General features: G+C 34.9%; 3 protein-coding genes and 1 long non-coding RNA gene across 4 annotated transcripts; all 4 read right to left on the minus strand.

Annotated features, from left to right (window-relative positions):
- Positions 1-1,738: 1,738 nt before the first annotated feature.
- Positions 1,739-2,907, minus strand: LOC147485251 (MLP-like protein 43). Its single transcript, XM_086571604.1, has 2 exons — positions 2,670-2,907; positions 1,739-2,066 (listed from the first exon to the last, which is right to left on the minus strand). Exons 1-2 carry the CDS (start codon positions 2,860-2,862, stop codon positions 1,792-1,794), a joined length of 468 nt encoding a protein of 155 aa, XP_086427730.1. The 5' UTR covers positions 2,863-2,907; the 3' UTR covers positions 1,739-1,791.
- Positions 2,908-6,823: 3,916 nt separating this feature from the next.
- LOC147485252 (UDP-glycosyltransferase 92A1-like) lies at positions 6,824-8,819 on the minus strand. Its single transcript, XM_086573367.1, has one exon. It carries the CDS (start codon positions 8,557-8,559, stop codon positions 7,072-7,074), a length of 1,488 nt encoding a protein of 495 aa, XP_086429493.1. The 5' UTR covers positions 8,560-8,819; the 3' UTR covers positions 6,824-7,071.
- Positions 8,820-15,404: 6,585 nt separating this feature from the next.
- LOC147485253 (kirola-like) lies at positions 15,405-16,273 on the minus strand. Its single transcript, XM_086571308.1, has 2 exons — positions 16,252-16,273; positions 15,405-15,679 (listed from the first exon to the last, which is right to left on the minus strand). Exons 1-2 carry the CDS (start codon positions 16,271-16,273, stop codon positions 15,405-15,407), a joined length of 297 nt encoding a protein of 98 aa, XP_086427434.1.
- Positions 16,274-16,654: 381 nt separating this feature from the next.
- On the minus strand, positions 16,655-17,728 carry LOC147485254 (uncharacterized). Its single transcript, XR_015202223.1, has 3 exons — positions 17,554-17,728; positions 17,014-17,064; positions 16,655-16,877 (listed from the first exon to the last, which is right to left on the minus strand). It is a non-coding gene; the product is annotated as an uncharacterized LOC147485254 (long non-coding RNA).
- Positions 17,729-18,479: the final 751 nt, after the last annotated feature.

Below are 18,479 nucleotides of genomic sequence, written 5' to 3' on the forward strand. Positions count from 1 at the left end.
TTAGTAATTAGTAGTTTTTTTTCCTTCGATAAACTAGTAATTAGTAGTTGAATGAAACTAAGGCCTGAAAGGAATAGTGACGAAGTCACGGGTAATTTCTAGTATGTAATATTATAGGGGCTGAGACTCGGGATCCTCGTGCTACAGAAAATATTGGAAATTAGACAAGTTAGGAAATATTGGAATAATGGAAACCCACATGATGGTGAACTCATGATGCTGGCGTGGATATATAGTTTGCGATCCACCATTCCACACTTGGCCCTCGGAGAGATGCCATTCCAGTTCTCCCGTAATCTATATGGCTAAAGTATCCACTATCATGCTATATCAAACCAAAATTGTATGTGATGTAGGAAAAAATTGCAAAATTGACCAAAAGAGTGAAAATCGGTGGTTATATATTAAGAATTTCGATATCTGCTACCTGATGATTAGTTTATCCGCGTGCCTACTTAATTTATCTAATTCCACCCTGCCCCTTAACCCCACAATTGAAATTGAGAATTGATTTTGCAATTAAATTTACAAAATAATTATTAAAAAATGGGCTCTAGCTTTTCGTTGATAAAAGCATATGCCGATTCTTGTCTTTCCATTTTATGCAAACAAGTGTCAAGTGATACACTGATTAGCTAACAAACAATGTTGAATGAATGAACCTGAACTGGGAATTTGGTCTAGACTCCAAACCATGCTCGTCCCCCAGAGAAGCTTTTTTTTTTGGACTTGAACCTGAACTGGAATTTGCAACAAAAAAGAAGTCTCACAATAAGAATTCACAGTTTTGAACTGTTGACCTGGGCCGCCGTTCTATCCACTAAACATGTTAAGAAAATGGCTCGGGAATTGCTACAATCACTATTTTATTTTCTTTGATATTTTTTTTATCAGAAATCCAAAAATTACCATAATTTGCCTCCTATATATTTTGCAACAATAATTTACCCGTCTACCACTATGGTTTGTTTTTGCAACAATAAGAACTCGGCTCCGAATCTTCAATTGAAATTAGCCTTGGGGAGGGAACATAAATAACAAATCGATCTCGGATTGGAATAGCTAGATAAGCAAATTGATCTTTAAAATGGAACAAAATATGGATAAAAACAAAATTGATTCATGTATATCAAATTTTAGTTGGCATTTTTTTTTAACTAACATGCTTGTCCAATGTGCCACTACATTATTAGTTGGATTATTTTTCCTCAACTAAAACTAAATGAAATATTATGCTCGCATTGAATATAGCTAAGCTGTCCAACTTAAAAAAACAAAACTTAAAACAAGGATTTCTAACCATTAAACCGACCAATTAGAACATATCTAAACCGGAACAATTCTTAAAAAAACGCCATATGAATTATGAATTGAAACATTAATTAAAAAACTAAAGCACAAAATACTTAAATTACTGACTGCCGGGAACAACAAAATCAGATGCCTTACAAAAGAAGCATTATTTAATTTTCCCAAAGTTACATACCATATTGACTCATAATTAGTCATAACAACCACAAATTACAAGCACATTATTAAATTGAGCATGTCTTCAGTGCGCGAGATGTATGGTACGCAGGTAATGTGGGCTTAGCATGTCTTCAGTGGGATATATGATGCGATCAAGGGCTTTTGGATCAAGATTTTGCCATGCAATACACACGCATCCCTTGGTATGAGTGGCCCAGATTTGATAGCATACCATACGACCTGCGCACCATAGATTTAGCCTATTAAATTACCATTGGCAGACATAAATTTTTCATCAATCTTTATTATATTTTACTTCATTTAAGCCTGGGCAATAAGATGAGCCTCCAACTTGTCAGTAATTTTAGCAAACAAGTCCATATAATGATGTGGATCAGAGACTCCCTCTTTAGCCTTTCCATACTCAAGAGTCACTTTCACTAAGCTCCCTTCACCCTTTGGAATAACTTGTATCTTTATCACAAACCGTGCATAACGATCTGTGTGATCTCCTTCATAAATGTCAAGAACTAACAACATGTTTTCATCATCGATTACTTCAGTTTTTTCCTTGCCTTCCAAAATCTCAGTAGTCCCTGTAGCAACGACAATAAATAGTACAACAATAAAAAAAAAAAAAAAAAAAAAAAATCGAGTTAGGAAAAAGAGTATAATGATCACTCATTCACTATATTTTTTTTAGTAAATCATGGTCAAGAACCATGATATATATTTGGGTTGAAATTTTCCATTTTGTGAATGCCAAATAGACAATGTCCATCTTGAGGAGGGTGGGTTGAAATTTTAGAATTTTGTATTTTTGTCACTGCAAAATAGCTGTCCTTCTTCAGGAAAGATATTCTCAAACTCAATCAAATTAAGCCATGTGGTACGTCCTGAATCAATTGGTTGGGACATTGATCACCTAAGATTTTTGAGTTCTCCATAAAACAGCCCGAGATGTTCTGGCCAATAATAACGGCGTGACATCTCACATTAGTGAAGTTAATTAACGTGTGTAGATTTACTTCAAAGTTGAAACTGACCATGCACTGTTCATGTCGAAAATTCGTGGAGGGCGGGCTAATAAAGTAACCAGACCTCGCGGGATCTAGATATATGGTCTTGATCATCAAATTGAATCAAGTAGAACTAACATTTCTAATTAGTTAATAACATTAATTGAACTTATATTTTACCTGGGATAACATACTTCCATAGCCTAACAGTACCTACACTCTCACCATCTCCTTCAATAATATCAGCACCCGGAACTAACTCAGGGCATACAGTGGGAAGGTGATGAAGTGTGTATTTAATCATTTCGTAGAACTTATGTGGACTGCACTTGACTTCCTTTGCGATCTCAAGCTTACTGGTTTCAGTAGCCATTTTTCTAAAGAAAGTTAACTTTGCATATGCACTGAACGATGAAAACTGCAATTTATAATAACTAGTTTTTGAGCCCGTTCAACAAACGGGATCGTTTTCATGAACAAAATATCTCAACAAACATAATTAATTTGATTTATGACAAAAAATTATGGAAAAACAGAGAGTGATTGAGTATAGTAAATTATTATGACAATGGTTAGTAACTATGTAGAGCTATGATATATGAATATTATATTGGCTTTCACAAATTTTTTGATGTGGACAGTTCTTTGTCTTCTCCAATTCGGTTGTGTAACTGTTATCCACATGTTATGCTTTATCAAATAATTCCTCCGTTTGTGAAACATAAATAGTGTTGAATGGGGATCGTTTTCATGAACAAAATATTTCAACAAACATAATTAATGTGATTTATGACAAAAAATTATGGAAAAACAGAGAGTGGTGTATATTAAATTATTATGAAAATTATTAGTAACTATATAGAACTATGAGATATGAATATTATATTGACTTTCACAAAATTTATGATGTGGACGGTTCTTTGTCTTCTCAGTTCGCGTCGGTTGTGTAACTGTTATCTACATGTTCTGATTTATCATATAATTGCCCCGTTTGTGAAACATAAATAGTATCTTGCAAGGCCAAATTAAATTCTCATTGTTATATCGGGGAATACTTAGCATGAGTTTGGTTTCAAGTCTAACGAATGATGGGTTGTTTGACTTATTAGGATTAACAACTATCTTAACTTTGCTGATATTATTTTATATTAAATTATTATGAAAAATATTAGTAACTATATAGAGTTATGAGACATGAATATTATATTTATCACTCATATAAATTTATTTGTTTAAAGTAAGCAAGTAAACTACCGACACAAGTAAGGATTGCATGTGCTATGAGTTTCTCTTCCTCAATAGTGATCTAAGGTATGTAGAAATTCCTTTTACTCAATAGTGGCTAAGGCAAGAAAGTATGATCAATGATCTTTTACTAATCCTAGTGTCTTTTTCATCTCTAATCTCATCCATATTTCAAGAAAAAATTTCACCTACCCGCTAATAATGAGTATAATTAGATAGTGCTCTCCTTAATTTCACAAAGAATTGAGTGGTTTTTGTATCCACTTTTTGATAGATGCATTTATATCAATTTTTATTTATTATTTATTATTTATTTATTTTAAAATGTGGGTCATATACAAATGTGGACTTAAGTCATAAGCCCATTTGGTAATCTGTAATACGAACTAAATTGACGCATACAATCCAATTTTATTGCTTAGGCCCATAGTGCACTTCTTAGGGCTATAATGCATCTTAGACATAACCTATAATTATAAAGTATGTTAACCCATTTAATTATGGTTGAGTTAAATTTTTTAATGAAAATGTGTCCTTGGTCAGAGTATTATTTATTAAGAACTTTTTGTTAGGGTTGATGTATAAACTTGCACTTATTAAGACTTTTGATACATCAGTAGATTTAAATAGTAGGTTAAAATGTTAAATAAGTGGGTCGGTGTAACATTACTGCTTTGAAAATAAGACACATTGTAAACACTTGTCTATGAGCTTTCAAATGGGCTATGTTATTTTGGTTTGGTCTCTGCTTATTTTCAATTTCGTTTTTTCGGTTTATTTCGTTTATTTCATTTGTCATTGGAAGACCACGTGAACTAAGATTTAATTGTTCAAACACAAAAAAAGAGGAATATCTAACGTCTAAAGTTTGTTTCGGTGAAAGTGTAAAAGTTCTTCCTCATCGTTCCTTACACATCCAGTCACAAACCCATTTCCCCTAAACTCATAGTTCTCATTCTCTGCTCTCTTGGTTTCATATTCATTGTAGTCTTACTTATCTACTATCGTAGGCTCCATGGATGGGTAAGTTGTTTTAGTAAAATATTGTTTTAGTCCAATTGCTTAAGATACTTAAAAGACAAAATAGGTTGAGTTCTACATGTGCATGTGTTGGGGACTTGGGTGTTATCTTTCTCCTAATTTTTGTTTTGGCTGAATTGAATATTTTATGATTGATTTGACAGGTTTAGTAGTAAACCTGCATCAGGAGTAATATGTCAGAGTATGGATTGGGAAGACAAATGTGTGGTTTTCCACACACAGAAATGGATAGCAAAGTCCAAGACTCAAGAACATATCTTTGTCACCGAGTTAGTTAGTGAATATTGTTAAGAAATACCAACTGCTATTTTGTTAGTTTTAGAAAGTTGGTGTTAGTTTTTTTGTTTTTGGAGGGTACTTTTTTATGTTTTGAATTGTGATATGTCTTGATACTTTGCAAGTTTGTGTGTTTCAGTCAGTTAAATTATTTTCTAGCTGATGGTGATCACAGTGTAATGTTTCTTGTCCCTTTTCTCTCTTAGCAGTAATCAGGAATATGTCAGGAGCAGTTTTTTTTTATGTTGAAAATATAATATCACTTTAGAAACTTTTGTTGCAAGTTTTTAGGATTGCATGTTTTATTTTGTCAGTTGAACAAAGAATTGTCTATATGTTTCCTGATTAACCACTACTGCATTACAATATTCAAATAGAGAGGAGATCATGAAGATATCTCCATTTGTGTTTTTCCATTGCTGCTAATTTTGGGTTGCCACAATGTAGTGGACCTATAGACAGTCCCTTTTGCTCATACGCATCTACATCGACTTGGCGAATGACATTAGGGACTCTATAAATGGAGGGAGGCACTCTATTCCAACTGTTCCAAGGAGCAGGATGAGATTGCTTTTTGAGTCTCTTTCTTATGGAGATCATACATGATGCATCGAACGTTGCTACACTTGCACTTCCTTCAACATTCATGGTCTAAACCGATCTCTCTTATTTTGATTGAATTTTTCAAGGCTCATACCCACGATTCCAATAATTTGGGGAAGACCTATTGTTATCACGTGAGAAGTGTGTGCGTGTGAGCCATGTCAGCATGTTTTTATTTTTCGAAAAAAAAAAATAATACAAATTAGAAACAGTGTTAGAGAAATTGACAGAAGTTCCTAAATTGCAAAAATCAAATAGTTTTGGTCCCCAAACTGTCAAAAAAAAATTTTGGTCTCCCAAACTGTCAAAAGTTGTAAAGTTTGATACCCTTCTTAGTCGTTTTTCGAAAATATTATAAACCAAGAGATAGAAAGAAATACAGAGATTTCTTGTAACCGTTTCTCACAAACCAATAAACTTACTTTAAATTCTCATACAAACATCTTTTCAATCTCCATTCAATATTGTTCTTCATCTATCGATCGTATTCATTCATCATTGATCGTTGTTGAGTCATCATTGATCAGTGTTGAAGACAACAACCACATTGGCGCCGTCTGTGATTCAAGGATCAGAAAAAAAAAAATTAGTTTAGTTTTACTTTTCTTCTCTTTGGAAGATCGAATCCGTGAGAAGAGTGGTTTAGTTTGTTTTCTTTGCTTCTTTGTTGAAGATTATATTCATTAAAAGAAATTTCTAGTAAAGAGTGGAGTTTGTTCTTCATTTTTAACCGTTTAAAATTTTCTTAAATCTGTGAGTGGTGGATCTTCTTTTCACAATGCCTCCAAAGCGTGCTAAAGGAGCAGCAACAAATAGAGAAAGTACATCTCAAGTAGCATCCAAAAATAAAGAAAGACGAACAAGACGTTCGGTAAGTAGAATGCTAGATGAAGTGGAATAAATACATGAGGAAGAGGTGTCTTTGAGAGTCTTGCTAAAAAGTTTGAGGAGTTAGTTAGAAAAGCAAAATAAGGCTTTGACAGCAGAGAATAAAACAATAATGGAAGATAAGGAAAGATGTGAGGTCGAAAAATTGTATGAGAAGGATGGAGCTGAGTCGAGTTCAGGCACTCATGTGGCCAAAATGACTCATCTCGAGGAAACCATGAAAAACCATCTCGAAGAGGTGCAATCAGTTAGGAGAACTGTTCAGAAGCAGTATAAGCAGCTTTTTCACAATCCAGACGCATATTTTTATTAAATGCAGTAACTGGTTTTTGTTGAAAAGCAGTGACTGTACTTTGCGAAGTTACTAATCCTTGATTACGTAACTACATATGCACAAGAATCATAAGAAATCTTGCATGTCCTCTTCATGCATTAGGAAGCAAGCTAAAGGCAAAAACATAGAAAACAACAGAGATGGAGATAATTCCATAACAATAAGCGAACTTCAAAAGCAGTTTTGTTTCATCTTTCACTCTCTTCTTCTAGACAAAGCTGTATTTATGAAGTCTTCAATAGCTTTGACAGAGCTACCTTTGAAACCCTCATCATCCCTAACAGCATCTTTAATCATTTCTTTAACTTCATTAGCCTTCTTTTTTATCTGCAAACCCTTTTCACTGTCACCCATTACTAACTCAATTGCTGTTTTTAAGTTTTCATGCTTGATCTCACAAGTAGTCCCTCTACAAACCTCAACAGCAACACCAGTCTCTTCCTCTAAAAGCTTTGAATTGTTGAACTGTTCACCAGATAGTGGCCAACCAAGTAGGGGCACACCATTACTCAGGCTTTCCAACACTGAGTTCCAACCACAGTGAGTTAGGAAAGCACACGTTGACTTGTGTGACAAAATGTCCAATTGCGGTGCCCACTTGTGTACTATGAGTCCCTTGTTCTGCTCTTTTATCCTGTCTTCATATCCTTCTGGTAACCATTCCGATCTGAACTTTTCGGTTATTTCAAATTCAATTGGAGGCCTAACAACCCAAATGAAATTCTTGCCGCTTGTTTCCAATGCAATTGCTAATTGCATCATTTGTGTACTTGATATGGTGCTCTGTGAGCCGAAAGACACGAATAAAACCGAATTTGCAGAATGGGAATTGAGCCACTCAATACATTTTTCTGAACCAACCCCAGAATTGTTCTGGGGACGAATAGTATAAACAACACCATCACCACTTGTACCATTTTTTTGACACCTAAAGGCAGGTAAAATAGGCCAAACAGGTTTACCACAACTTTTTCTTCTAAAATACTTCAAGCCAATTTGATCCAAGTTTTCAATGGTACTTACCAACATACCGTCTGATTCAAACCAATATTGCAGCAACTTTTGTATAATTTTTGACCAACGATCGTTACCGTCCGCGTACTTCATATTGTTTGCAACCTGTGATCTATGGAGTGAAGAGACTTCAGGAAAGTCAGGTAAGGTGAACTCATCAGCATCTGTTTTACTATGAGGAAGATGTACCCACAAAGAGTAGAATACAGCCATACCATATGCACCGCTTGTCTGGAAAATTGAATGAAATATATTCAATTCACATGCAATATCAAGAGTCCAACCCGTGAACATATCTGCAATGATACAAAGAGGAGGGTGGCCTTGTTTGTTGGTGATGTCCAGGATAAGTTGATCGAAGTATGGTTTGAGAGTTACTGAGGCTTCAAGAAGATTACAAATGAGTGGGTAAGGGAGACCATCAGTGTTTTCTGAATCAGGTGGAAGGCCGTGATCAGTGCTACAAAAGGGAAGTTCCGTGAGAGATATGGATGAGTTGGGAGGGATAGATGAGTGCAGTTTTTTGATGTTTAAAGGGGTGTTGACGATTATGATTTTGTAACCCATTTTTTGCTCTATTTGAAGAGCCAAGGCTAAAAAAGGTCTAATATGGCCTTGAGCCATGAAGGGAAACATTACCACCATCTCTTCTTCTCTTGTTTGTGCCATTGAGTTGAGGAGAGATAGACAGGCTTTTCCGATGTACTAGTGTGTTTTAAATTTTAAGATGCAAGATCCAAGCATGTTGTTGAAAATTTAAATGCTAGTCGCCTAGTCCTCCTGTGACGACATTCTAGCTGTCAAAAAATTATGACTGAGAAGGAGAACTTGACAGAATTCGACAAAGAGAGGCCAAAAGACGCTCATTGTCTTTAACCAAAACGTCGGATTTCTCATTTTTCTTTGTTTTACACTTTTACTTTTGTACTGAATTAGGAGTTGTTTGTTTTTCTAAGCCTCAGAATGCAGAATGCTGGATGCTAAATGGCTCATCCTCTAAATGCTAAATGTTTATTGCTGAATTCTGAAAAACATGTTTGTTTTCTATTAAAATAACCTGGTTCTGAAGGCTAAATATAAATCATTAAGACAATTTTATTCATGTTATCTATTTTAAACACTAACTTGATTTCTTGTAAAACAAAATATATATTATATTTGAGGAGGGGAGATGGATTATCGAAAAAAAGAAATGATAAATAAATTTATTTAAAATATACTTTCACAAATATATTTTAACGGTTTATTTTCATATTTTGTTTACTTTTAAAAAATATATATGTAATTCTCTTTTTAACAAAGTGGATATCATTCACCCAAAAAAATGAAAAAACCCGTGACACCAACATCAAATTTTGAAGCCATAAAAGTCAAAATAAGAAAGTAGATGGGTTATTGAGATTTGGTTCTTAAGAAAGGGCAAGAAAGAGACTTCCTCGTTTCAAGTATTATAATTCAGCCGTCAGGAGAAATTTTGGTGCTGAATGCTGAAAATACCACGGAATGCTTAAACTATTTTTAAAAAACAAACAAATTTTGAGCCTCTGAATGCTTAAAACTTAAGTTTAAGAGGCTTTGAATGCTGAATTAAAAAAAAAAATAATAATAATAACCCCTTAGTCTCTACTAGTTTTTGAGCCCGTCAACGGGTTGTTTTCAAGAACAAAATATCTCAGCAAACATAATTAATTTGATTTATGGCAAACAATTATGGAAAAACAGAGAGTGGTTGATTATATTAAATTATGAGGGCATCTATTGTGCGCAGGGTGCATGGGTGCACAAGGTATAAGAGACATTGATTGCAATACACCCTCACTCCTGCGTGATGAGTGTCCTAGATTCTCTCTCACACTCTCTCTCCTGCGCACACTAGCTTTTCTCTTAAATTATTATGAAAATTATTAGTAATTATGTAGAACTATGAGATATGAATATTATATTGGTTTTCACAAAAATTTGATATGGACTGTTCTTTGTCTTCTCCAATTCGGTTGTGTAACTGTTATCCACATGTTTTGTTTTATCATATAATTGTCCCGTTTGTGAAACATAAATAGTGTTTTGCAAGGCCAAATTAAATTCTCATTGTTATACCGGAGAATACTTAGCATGAGTTTGGTTTCAAATCTAACGAATGGTGGGTTGTTTGACTTATTATGATTAACAATTATCTTAATTTTGCTGATCTTGCTTTATATTAAATTATTATAAAAAATATTAGTAACTATGTAGAACTATGAGATATGAATATTATATTTATCATTCATATAAATTTCCTTGTTAAAGTAAGCCATTAAACTACTTTCACAGATAAGGATTGCATATTTGCATGTGCTATGAGTTTCTCTTCCTCGATAGTGATCTAAGGTATGTAGAAATTCTTCTTACTCAATAGTGGCTAAGGCAAGAAAGTATGATCAATGATCTTTTACTAATCCTAGTGTCTTTTTCATCTCTAAGGGCATCTCCAATGGGGGGTGTAAACCGTATAGAGTGGAAATTTTACACCCCAAATATCAAAAAACTCTCTCCAATGGGGGTGCTATACCGTAGGTAATAGTGTATTAGCTAATAGAGAGGGTGGAGAATTCCCCCTCTCGCTATTTGTTAATAAAAGTCGAGGCGACACTTTCACCGACGCCCGAAATAAATAATTTTTGGACGTCACCGGTTAGAACGCCCCTTTCTAATTTAAAGTAATTTTTAACTTTCGGACGCCACTCCAAATGACGCCCCAGTTTAATTTTTTTTTTTTTTACACTTTTCCATTGGAGAGTATAGAGTGTGGATATTTATAAGCTATACAATAATATACAATTAGAAGTGTAAAATCCTAATGGCACCTACGTGGAGCCTAGGTGGAGGTGTAATTTTACACCCTCCATTGGAGATGCCCTAATCTCATCCATACTTCAAGAAAAAGTTTCACCTACCCGCTAATAATGAGTATAATTAAATAGTGCGCTCCTTAATGTCACAAAGAATTGAGTGGTTTAAATCTAGTATTTTACATATGCAAATTTAAATTTATATATGTAATTTTTTTTTCATATATAAATTTAAATTTACATAAGACTTATGGCGAAATTAAAATTAAAGTAGGCTTAGAACCGAAAATATTTAGAAAAATTGGGCTCTCAGCCCAATTACTAGAAATTGAATGTGATTGACTAAGAAACATGATATCCGCGTGCCTACTTAATTTATCTAATTCCACCCTGCCCCTTAACCCCACAATTGAAATTGAGAATTGATTTTGCAATTAAATTTACAAAATAATTATTAAAAAATGGGCTCTAGCTTTTCGTTGATAAAAGCATATGCCGATTCTTGTCTTTCCATTTTATGCAAACAAGTGTCAAGTGATACACTGATTAGCTAACAAACAATGTTGAATGAATGAACCTGAACTGGGAATTTGGTCTAGACTCCAAACCATGCTCGTCCCCCAGAGAAGCTTTTTTTTTTGGACTTGAACCTGAACTGGAATTTGCAACAAAAAAGAAGTCACACAATAAGAATTCACAGTTTTGAACTGTTGACCTGGGCCGCCGTTCTATCCACTAAACATGTTAAGAAAATGGCTCGGGAATTGCTACAATCACTATTTTATTTTCTTTGATATTTTTTTTATCAGAAATCCAAAAATTACCATAATTTGCCTCCTATATATTTTGCAACAATAATTTACCCGTCTACCACCTATGGTTTGTTTTTGCAACAATAAGAACTCGGCTCCGAATCTTCAATTGAAATTAGCCTTGGAGAGGGAACATAATCTCGATCTCGGATTCGAGATAAGCCGGGCAAGTATATCAAATTTGTGGCATTTTTTTTTCTTGTCCAATGTGCCACTACATTATTAGTTGGATTATTTTTCCTCAACTAAAACTAAATGAAATATTATGCTCGCATTGAATATAGCTATAGGGTGATCTTGGACATACCCAACAAAACACTCCCATACTCCAATTTTAAAATAAATAAAAAATAATAATTTTAGACACATTTAGCTTCCTAAATTATCCTTCTTTTTTATTAGACGTACCCAAGATATTTATTGACTAAAACAAGTCATTTACTCTACGTGATTCTTTTATCTCATCAATAAACCTAATTGGTAAGTCTTTTCAATCATAATAAATCAGCATTGGTCGAAATTCTTTTAATCACACCAGTCATTGAGTCTCTCTCTCTTACCTGCACTTAAATAATTAAATAGCAAGTAAATCACAAAACCTCATACGTAATACTTAACAAGGACCTAGAGAAGAAAAGCCTGGAGGTAAAGGACGGATGGATAGGATATAATAACTAATAAGAGAGAGGACAAAAAGACCAAAACAAAACTTTTTTTAAACACAAACCTACCAAATTCATTAACAACCATGACAGTCTTTTGTCAACAACACTTAGTTAAGTGGTACGAAGTGTTTCTTTGCAAAGGGTTGACATATATGGCCGAGAGGGAGTAGGAAAGAAGATTAGGACAACTAAGGTTGGGATAAGTGGTTATTGATACTACGAAGATTTATTCAATGTTTGTGGAGCTGGAGTTTATATTATGATTACGACAATGATCACTTAGATACAACTGAGTACCAGCAACTGAAAGCTTGAATAGAGATTTACTTCTCTCTTATTGCAAGCATGGTTTTCTGCTTTCCAAGTCATTTGTGGCCCTCAATGATGTTATAGAGTTGACCCTGCATGCCCACTATACTTATTTGTCGAGTTGTTAACTTTTCCTCGACATTAATAAGCTCTTGATCTCAAATTAATAACTGATTTGAGATGTTTTGAAGCTATCACGTAAGGTTGCAGAATTAAAGAGAATAGGGGCTGCAGAGCAAAACAGAGGAACCCAAACTCAACAGAGAATGAAGTTATCCTGATTTGTGAATGTCCCGATTTCATCATTGAAAGAGAGCGAGTAATTTCTAGTGAGAAACTAAATTAAATCGTCATCGGTCCCAAACAAAATCCAATAACAATTTACATGTAACTGGCTCTCTTCGGGATCACATAAGATCAACACAATTTTCAAGTATATATTCTAGGGGTTGGGGATCTGCCACTCACATTTGTTGACTCAAACCACATCTAGACATTCATCTGGCTGACCGGCGATTGTATGTGTTTATTCCTGTTGCTTTATAAGTGTATGCATATTCAACATTTGGGGTCTCTAAGTGTGTTGTATAAGTGTATGTATATTCAACATTACATGAATACAAATGATAAGTATGTCTCTCCTCGGAAGTTCTTGGACCAACTTTTTTTCCTTTTGGAACTATTTCACACACAACCAATTTCCTTACTTATTGATCTCTCAATGTATTTAGCGTAAAACCATCTTACAAGATTGCGAGTGCTCTAGTTCTAACGCTTGATCCGATCCTTAACATGCCCTCGCAATGAAGCTTTTGGTAATCGGCCTAACCTCCGCAATGTGGGGAACGGCATATCTAACACCTTACTTAAGGTCTTTGGATAGACATGAATGCAAATTGGATACAAAATACGGAAAGATTTTCACTAAAAAAGGAACGCACCGACCATTATGATTGCAAACCCGGATGCCTAGAAGAATCATAAGGGCCTTTCAAGAGAGATTCATGAGGCTCGTGTTCAAGACCCGAGATAGCACAAGCTCGGTTAGTCGTAGAAATGAAACAGTTTTAGCTAGTGAAGCTTTAAGAGATAGGGCAAGTAGTCGCAAAAATAGACTCAACGCCGGAGACCGACAACAGGACTATGAAAGGTGGTTATTTAGAAAGAAACAAGCTATAAGCCCATTTCTCCCTAGACTTTGATCTCATTTTAGGACTCTCACTTGAGATTGGACCTTGAAGGTAAAAAACCGTGTTCTAGGCCATAAACGAATAGGCGTGGGAACAGTAGCTTCTATAACCTATAGGGAACCGAACGCAAAAGAGATAAAGCAAAATAGGCACAAGGAAAGTATGCTTGCAGCCTTGGCTTGAAGAATCTGTTTCTACGAGTGGAGTTCACCATGGCAAAGTGATCTTCTTCCTATTGATCAAAAGCGCCATGCTGTTTTAGAATTCTAAGGCTCCCTCAGCATCTCAAGTGATTAGGCGGGGACAGGATTCGAACCTGCAGTCTTCAGGTCATGAGCCTAATGAGTCGACCAATTCCTCTACCCCGCTTCTTCCCCTTCTATTCTCACCTAGGTCCCCGGCTTTGGTTGCTTGGCCGGGATAGAACCAGCGCTTAGTAAGCGGCATTGGCGCTCCATTCGTTAGGTTGGAGCTATGAAGAGATGCTCCTAGTTACCGAGTAGCTAGTTCGTTTACCCGCCTGCTCCCTTCCAACAATGAAAGTCAGGATAGGATCTTAGGCCGCCGGAGCTTTCGTAAAAGCAAGTTTGGGCAACGGTTTCTCGAACACCTTATTTCACATAATAAGGTTGTTGCAAGTTGCAACCATTTCTTTGTCGTTTTTACACTATTGAATCACTAGATCATCTCAATTCTCAATAAAAAAAAATCCTTATAGGAATAAATTTTCCAAAACTATCTTATGCAGTTGGAACAACTCAAAAGAGAATAAGGTACAATATATCCACAAACCAAAAAAAAACGTTACCCTGCTCAATGAATGAACACCCTGGTCCCTGGACACATTTTTTCGTCTCCCAGGACATTAGACAGTCATCTTGGGATGTGACATGATGATCAACAAATTCAAATCGTTCTCATGAATATGAATGAGTAATAGATAGTCATTTTTAGTAACATACAAAAGAGCTGATAATATATGGATGAACTTGCAAAAAAAAGGGCTTACAAGAAAACTGAAGCCAGTAACATTGGTAAGCGATGTGGCAAACAAGATTAACTTCACCACACCAAATCTGTGTTTGCAAGGCTCGAAAGAATTTTTTTTTGGTATCTCGGTAGAAGATAGAGCAGGGAAGACGAAGAAGAATGGCGAAAAGAAACTTTCACAAAAAAATACGGGTCCAAAAAACGAAAGACGTGTTATTATTATTATTGTTTTAAATCTTTTTGCCCCTATTTGGAAATACCCCAGATTAATTTGGGTACATTATTGGATTGAGTTAGTTATTGGGTATGGCAAATATTTAAGATAGTTATGGGGTACGTGAGTGTTTCTATGGGTGTGTCCAAGATCATCCTATAGCTAAGCTGTCCAACTTAAAAAAACAAAACTTAAAACAAGGATTTCTAACCATTAAACCGACCAATTAGAACATATCTACACCGGAACAATTCTTAAAAAAACACCATATGAATTATGAATTGAAACATTAATTAAAAAACTAAAGCACAAAATACTTAAATTACTGACTGCCGGGAACAACAAAATCAGATGCCTTACAAAGGAAGCATTATTTAATTTTCCCAAAGTTACATACCATATTGACTCATAATTAGTCATAACAACCACAAATTACAAGCACATTATTAAATTACCATTGCAGACATAATTTTTTCATCAATCTTCATTATATTTTACTTCATTTAAGCCTTGGCAATAAGATGAGCCTCCAACTTGTCAGTAATTTTAGCAAACAAGTCCATATAATGATGTGGATCAGAGACTCCCTCTTTAGCCTTTTCATACTCAAGAGTCACTTTCACTAAGCTACCTTCACCTTTTGGAATAACTTGTATCTTTTCCACAAACCGTGCATAATGATCTGTGTGATCTCCTTCACAAATGTCAAGAACTATCAACATGTTTTCATCATCGATTACTTCAGTTTTTTCCTTGCCTTCCAAAATCTCAGTAGTCCCTATAGCAACAACAATAAATAATACGACAATAATATAAAAAAAAAAAAAATAGAGTTAGGAAAAAGGGTATACTGATCACTAATTCACTATATTTTTTTTTTAGTAAATCATGGTCAAGAACCATGATATATATTTGGGTTGAAATTTTCCATTTTGTGAATGCCAAATAGACAATGTCCATCTTGAGGAGGGTGGGTTGAAATTTTAGAATTTTGTATTTTTGTCACTGCAAAATAGCTGTCCTTCTTCAGGAAAGATATTCTCAAACTCAATCAAATTAACCCATGTGGTACGTCCTGAATCAATTGGTTGGAACATTGATCACCTAAGTTATTGCCGACGGTATTGTCACGGCATAAACCGTTGGATAATCCATGGCAAAAATCAGTTTTTCCTACGATTTTGATCTATGGCAAAAGGTTAGTTTTTCCTACAATTTGGGTCCATGGGCAATAATGTTTTTGTTACGGTTCTAGACCGTGGCAGAGTTTTTTTGTTTTTTTTTTAAAAAAAATATTGACATTTTAATTCTTGGGTCAGTTCACCCGCAATCAACAGACCTACCAATCACCTAGCAAAGTTCCCATAACCATCATACACCTCAAAATCACCATTTCCATTCATCCGAAAGATAAAATTCCAAGTGCACATACAAAAAAAACATAACAAAAGAAAAAACAAAAAGAAACAACTTAATAAAGGAAAATACAAGTCATTCAATTGAAACAAGAAAAGTATAAATTGCGTCTGACTCTAAAATAAGAACATGGACTTGAACACGCCCATCTTCATCATCCAGCCTTCACGATTCTAACCCTTCACGCATTTCATGCTTCCCATTATCAGTTTCATACCAATATAGACTGCGAAGGCAATGTGTATCCCATGCGACAAAGACCACTAGATACACCATAAGAGTTTCATGATAATAATGCTCTGTTGCTTTGAAGCAGTTTATTGCCGAAACACATATCTTAACCTCCTCGCAAAGCTTATTTTCCCAAGTATATAATCTTCCAAGAGTCAGAGAATGACTTCCTAAATCCATTCCTCCACAATCGGTAAACATATCATTCTTGAATTCTATCAATGTAGAAAAACTTTACGAACTGGATGCGAGGAAACTCTTATGGGAAGAAGAGTGAGATGAAATTGACCGATGCCATGTGATAGATTGTATTAGTTTAGTTGAGTTTTCTGCAATCACGGGTAGAATTAGCACACAAACTATAACATTATGAGTTCTGAATATACAAAACTAAGACTTATTAAATAAAACATTAAAAAATCACAATGGGATTAATGGGGAGAGAGGCGCATTCGCTATGCTCACTTGATTACTAAAGTCCACCATTTTCAAACAACCAAGATATCAAAACAAGATCTGCAAAGGGTATAGAAAAATATTTAGATCAAACTATTTACATTATTCAAAAAATATCAAGAGCTCCCAAAGTTCTAACCCATAATGAACAAGTAGCGTTAAAACAAAGATTCCGCTAGCACCAACCAGCCACATAACTACTAATAACACTATTTATACATCAATTCCTCGATGAAAATGTGTCGCATTAGAATAAATATTATTTAGTACCACAAATTTGTCTGGCTAGTTCAACGCAAACATATAAGTCTCAATCCTCAAAGACATTGTAATAGCAAGTCTGATTTCTAAAATGCAAGTAGCTATGATAGAACCTATTTTAAGCTATTGGAAGCAACATGTAACCACACACCCAAAAATTCAATACGTAATATGTGACTTTATCAAGAATATAATGCATGCGAGTACCCGAAAGCTTATATTAAAAGAAAATGGAACAAACACGGACATCTAAGCTAGAAACCATTTACCTAAACTAAAGCTACTAACCTATTAAACTCCCAACTCAAACTTGAAGTAATTGGGCATGAAAGAAATCAGGAAAGTAAAGCCAGTAACAGTGATGCTCCGCACACGACCTCCACAAATCCAACTTAAATATATAGTCCAACCAAAAGCTTTACTTGTAAATATTTAGCAACTAAGAAATTAATTGGAAAACTAAACAAGTTGGGAAAGGGTAGAGTTCACGTGTTTAGTCCTCTTCCGAAAGATTTCAAAGATGGAAAGCTAATTGTTTATCTAAGGTAGGCCGACTCAAGGAAATTTTATCTTTGTCCTGGAGCACCTTGTGGAGGATCGAATGGAGATTATCGAAGATCTTTTATGGGGCCATACACCGCCAATAAGGAAACTACATTATTTCCCCGTGGAAGTTAGCATGTATGTCAAAAAGAATAATGGCGGAGGGAATCAAGGAATTGCAGTTACAAAATTATGTTTTATTAGCAAAGAAAGGATGGGATCTTCCCAACATCATTATGGGCTCATCAAATGAAACAGGTACTTTCACAACTCCAGTTTCTTGAAGGCAAGTCAAATCTACTTCATCATTATGGGAAGAGGATCACACAAATGCCGGTTCATTCGAAGCTGGTACTTCTATTAAGGCATGGGAGGAAAAATGGATTCCACATTCGAAATTGCTTCACTTAAAACCACTTAACCGCCCTTTTCAATTTCCAATTGACATGGATAAATACATGGGATTGGGAGCGGTTGAATGAATTTTGGCCCTTAGAATATGTGGAGAAATTGTTTCCATACCTTTAACACCAAAATGAGAAGGATACTTTGATCCGAAATGGGAGGATAATGAATACTCGTGAAGTCTCTATGATGGTTGCATTCTTAAAATACTTTGGATCGATAACAATTTTTATAAACTTTGGAAGATGAAAGTCTCATTTAAACAA

Source organism: Coptis chinensis, chromosome 7 (assembly GCF_015680905.1).
Source record: "Coptis chinensis isolate HL-2020 chromosome 7, ASM1568090v1, whole genome shotgun sequence".
Taxonomy (NCBI): domain Eukaryota; kingdom Viridiplantae; phylum Streptophyta; class Magnoliopsida; order Ranunculales; family Ranunculaceae; genus Coptis; species Coptis chinensis.

Excerpts from the sequence above, each read along its gene's own strand:
- LOC147485253 (XM_086571308.1), bottom strand. The coding sequence starts at position 16,273 with ATGGTTATGGGAACTTTGCTAG. Across the intron at positions 15,680-16,251 it reads GGTTATGGGAACTTTGCTAG|GGACTACTGAGATTTTGGAA; the intron begins GTGATTGGTAGG and ends TTGTTGCTATAG.
- LOC147485251 (XM_086571604.1), bottom strand. The coding sequence starts at position 2,862 with ATGGCTACTGAAACCAGTAAGCTTGAGATCGCAAAGGAAGTCAAGTGC. Across the intron at positions 2,067-2,669 it reads ATGGAAGTATGTTATCCCAG|GGACTACTGAGATTTTGGAA; the intron begins GTAAAATATAAG and ends TCGTTGCTACAG.
- LOC147485252 (XM_086573367.1), bottom strand. The coding sequence starts at position 8,559 with ATGGCACAAACAAGAGAAGAAGAGATGGTGGTAATGTTTCCCTTCATG.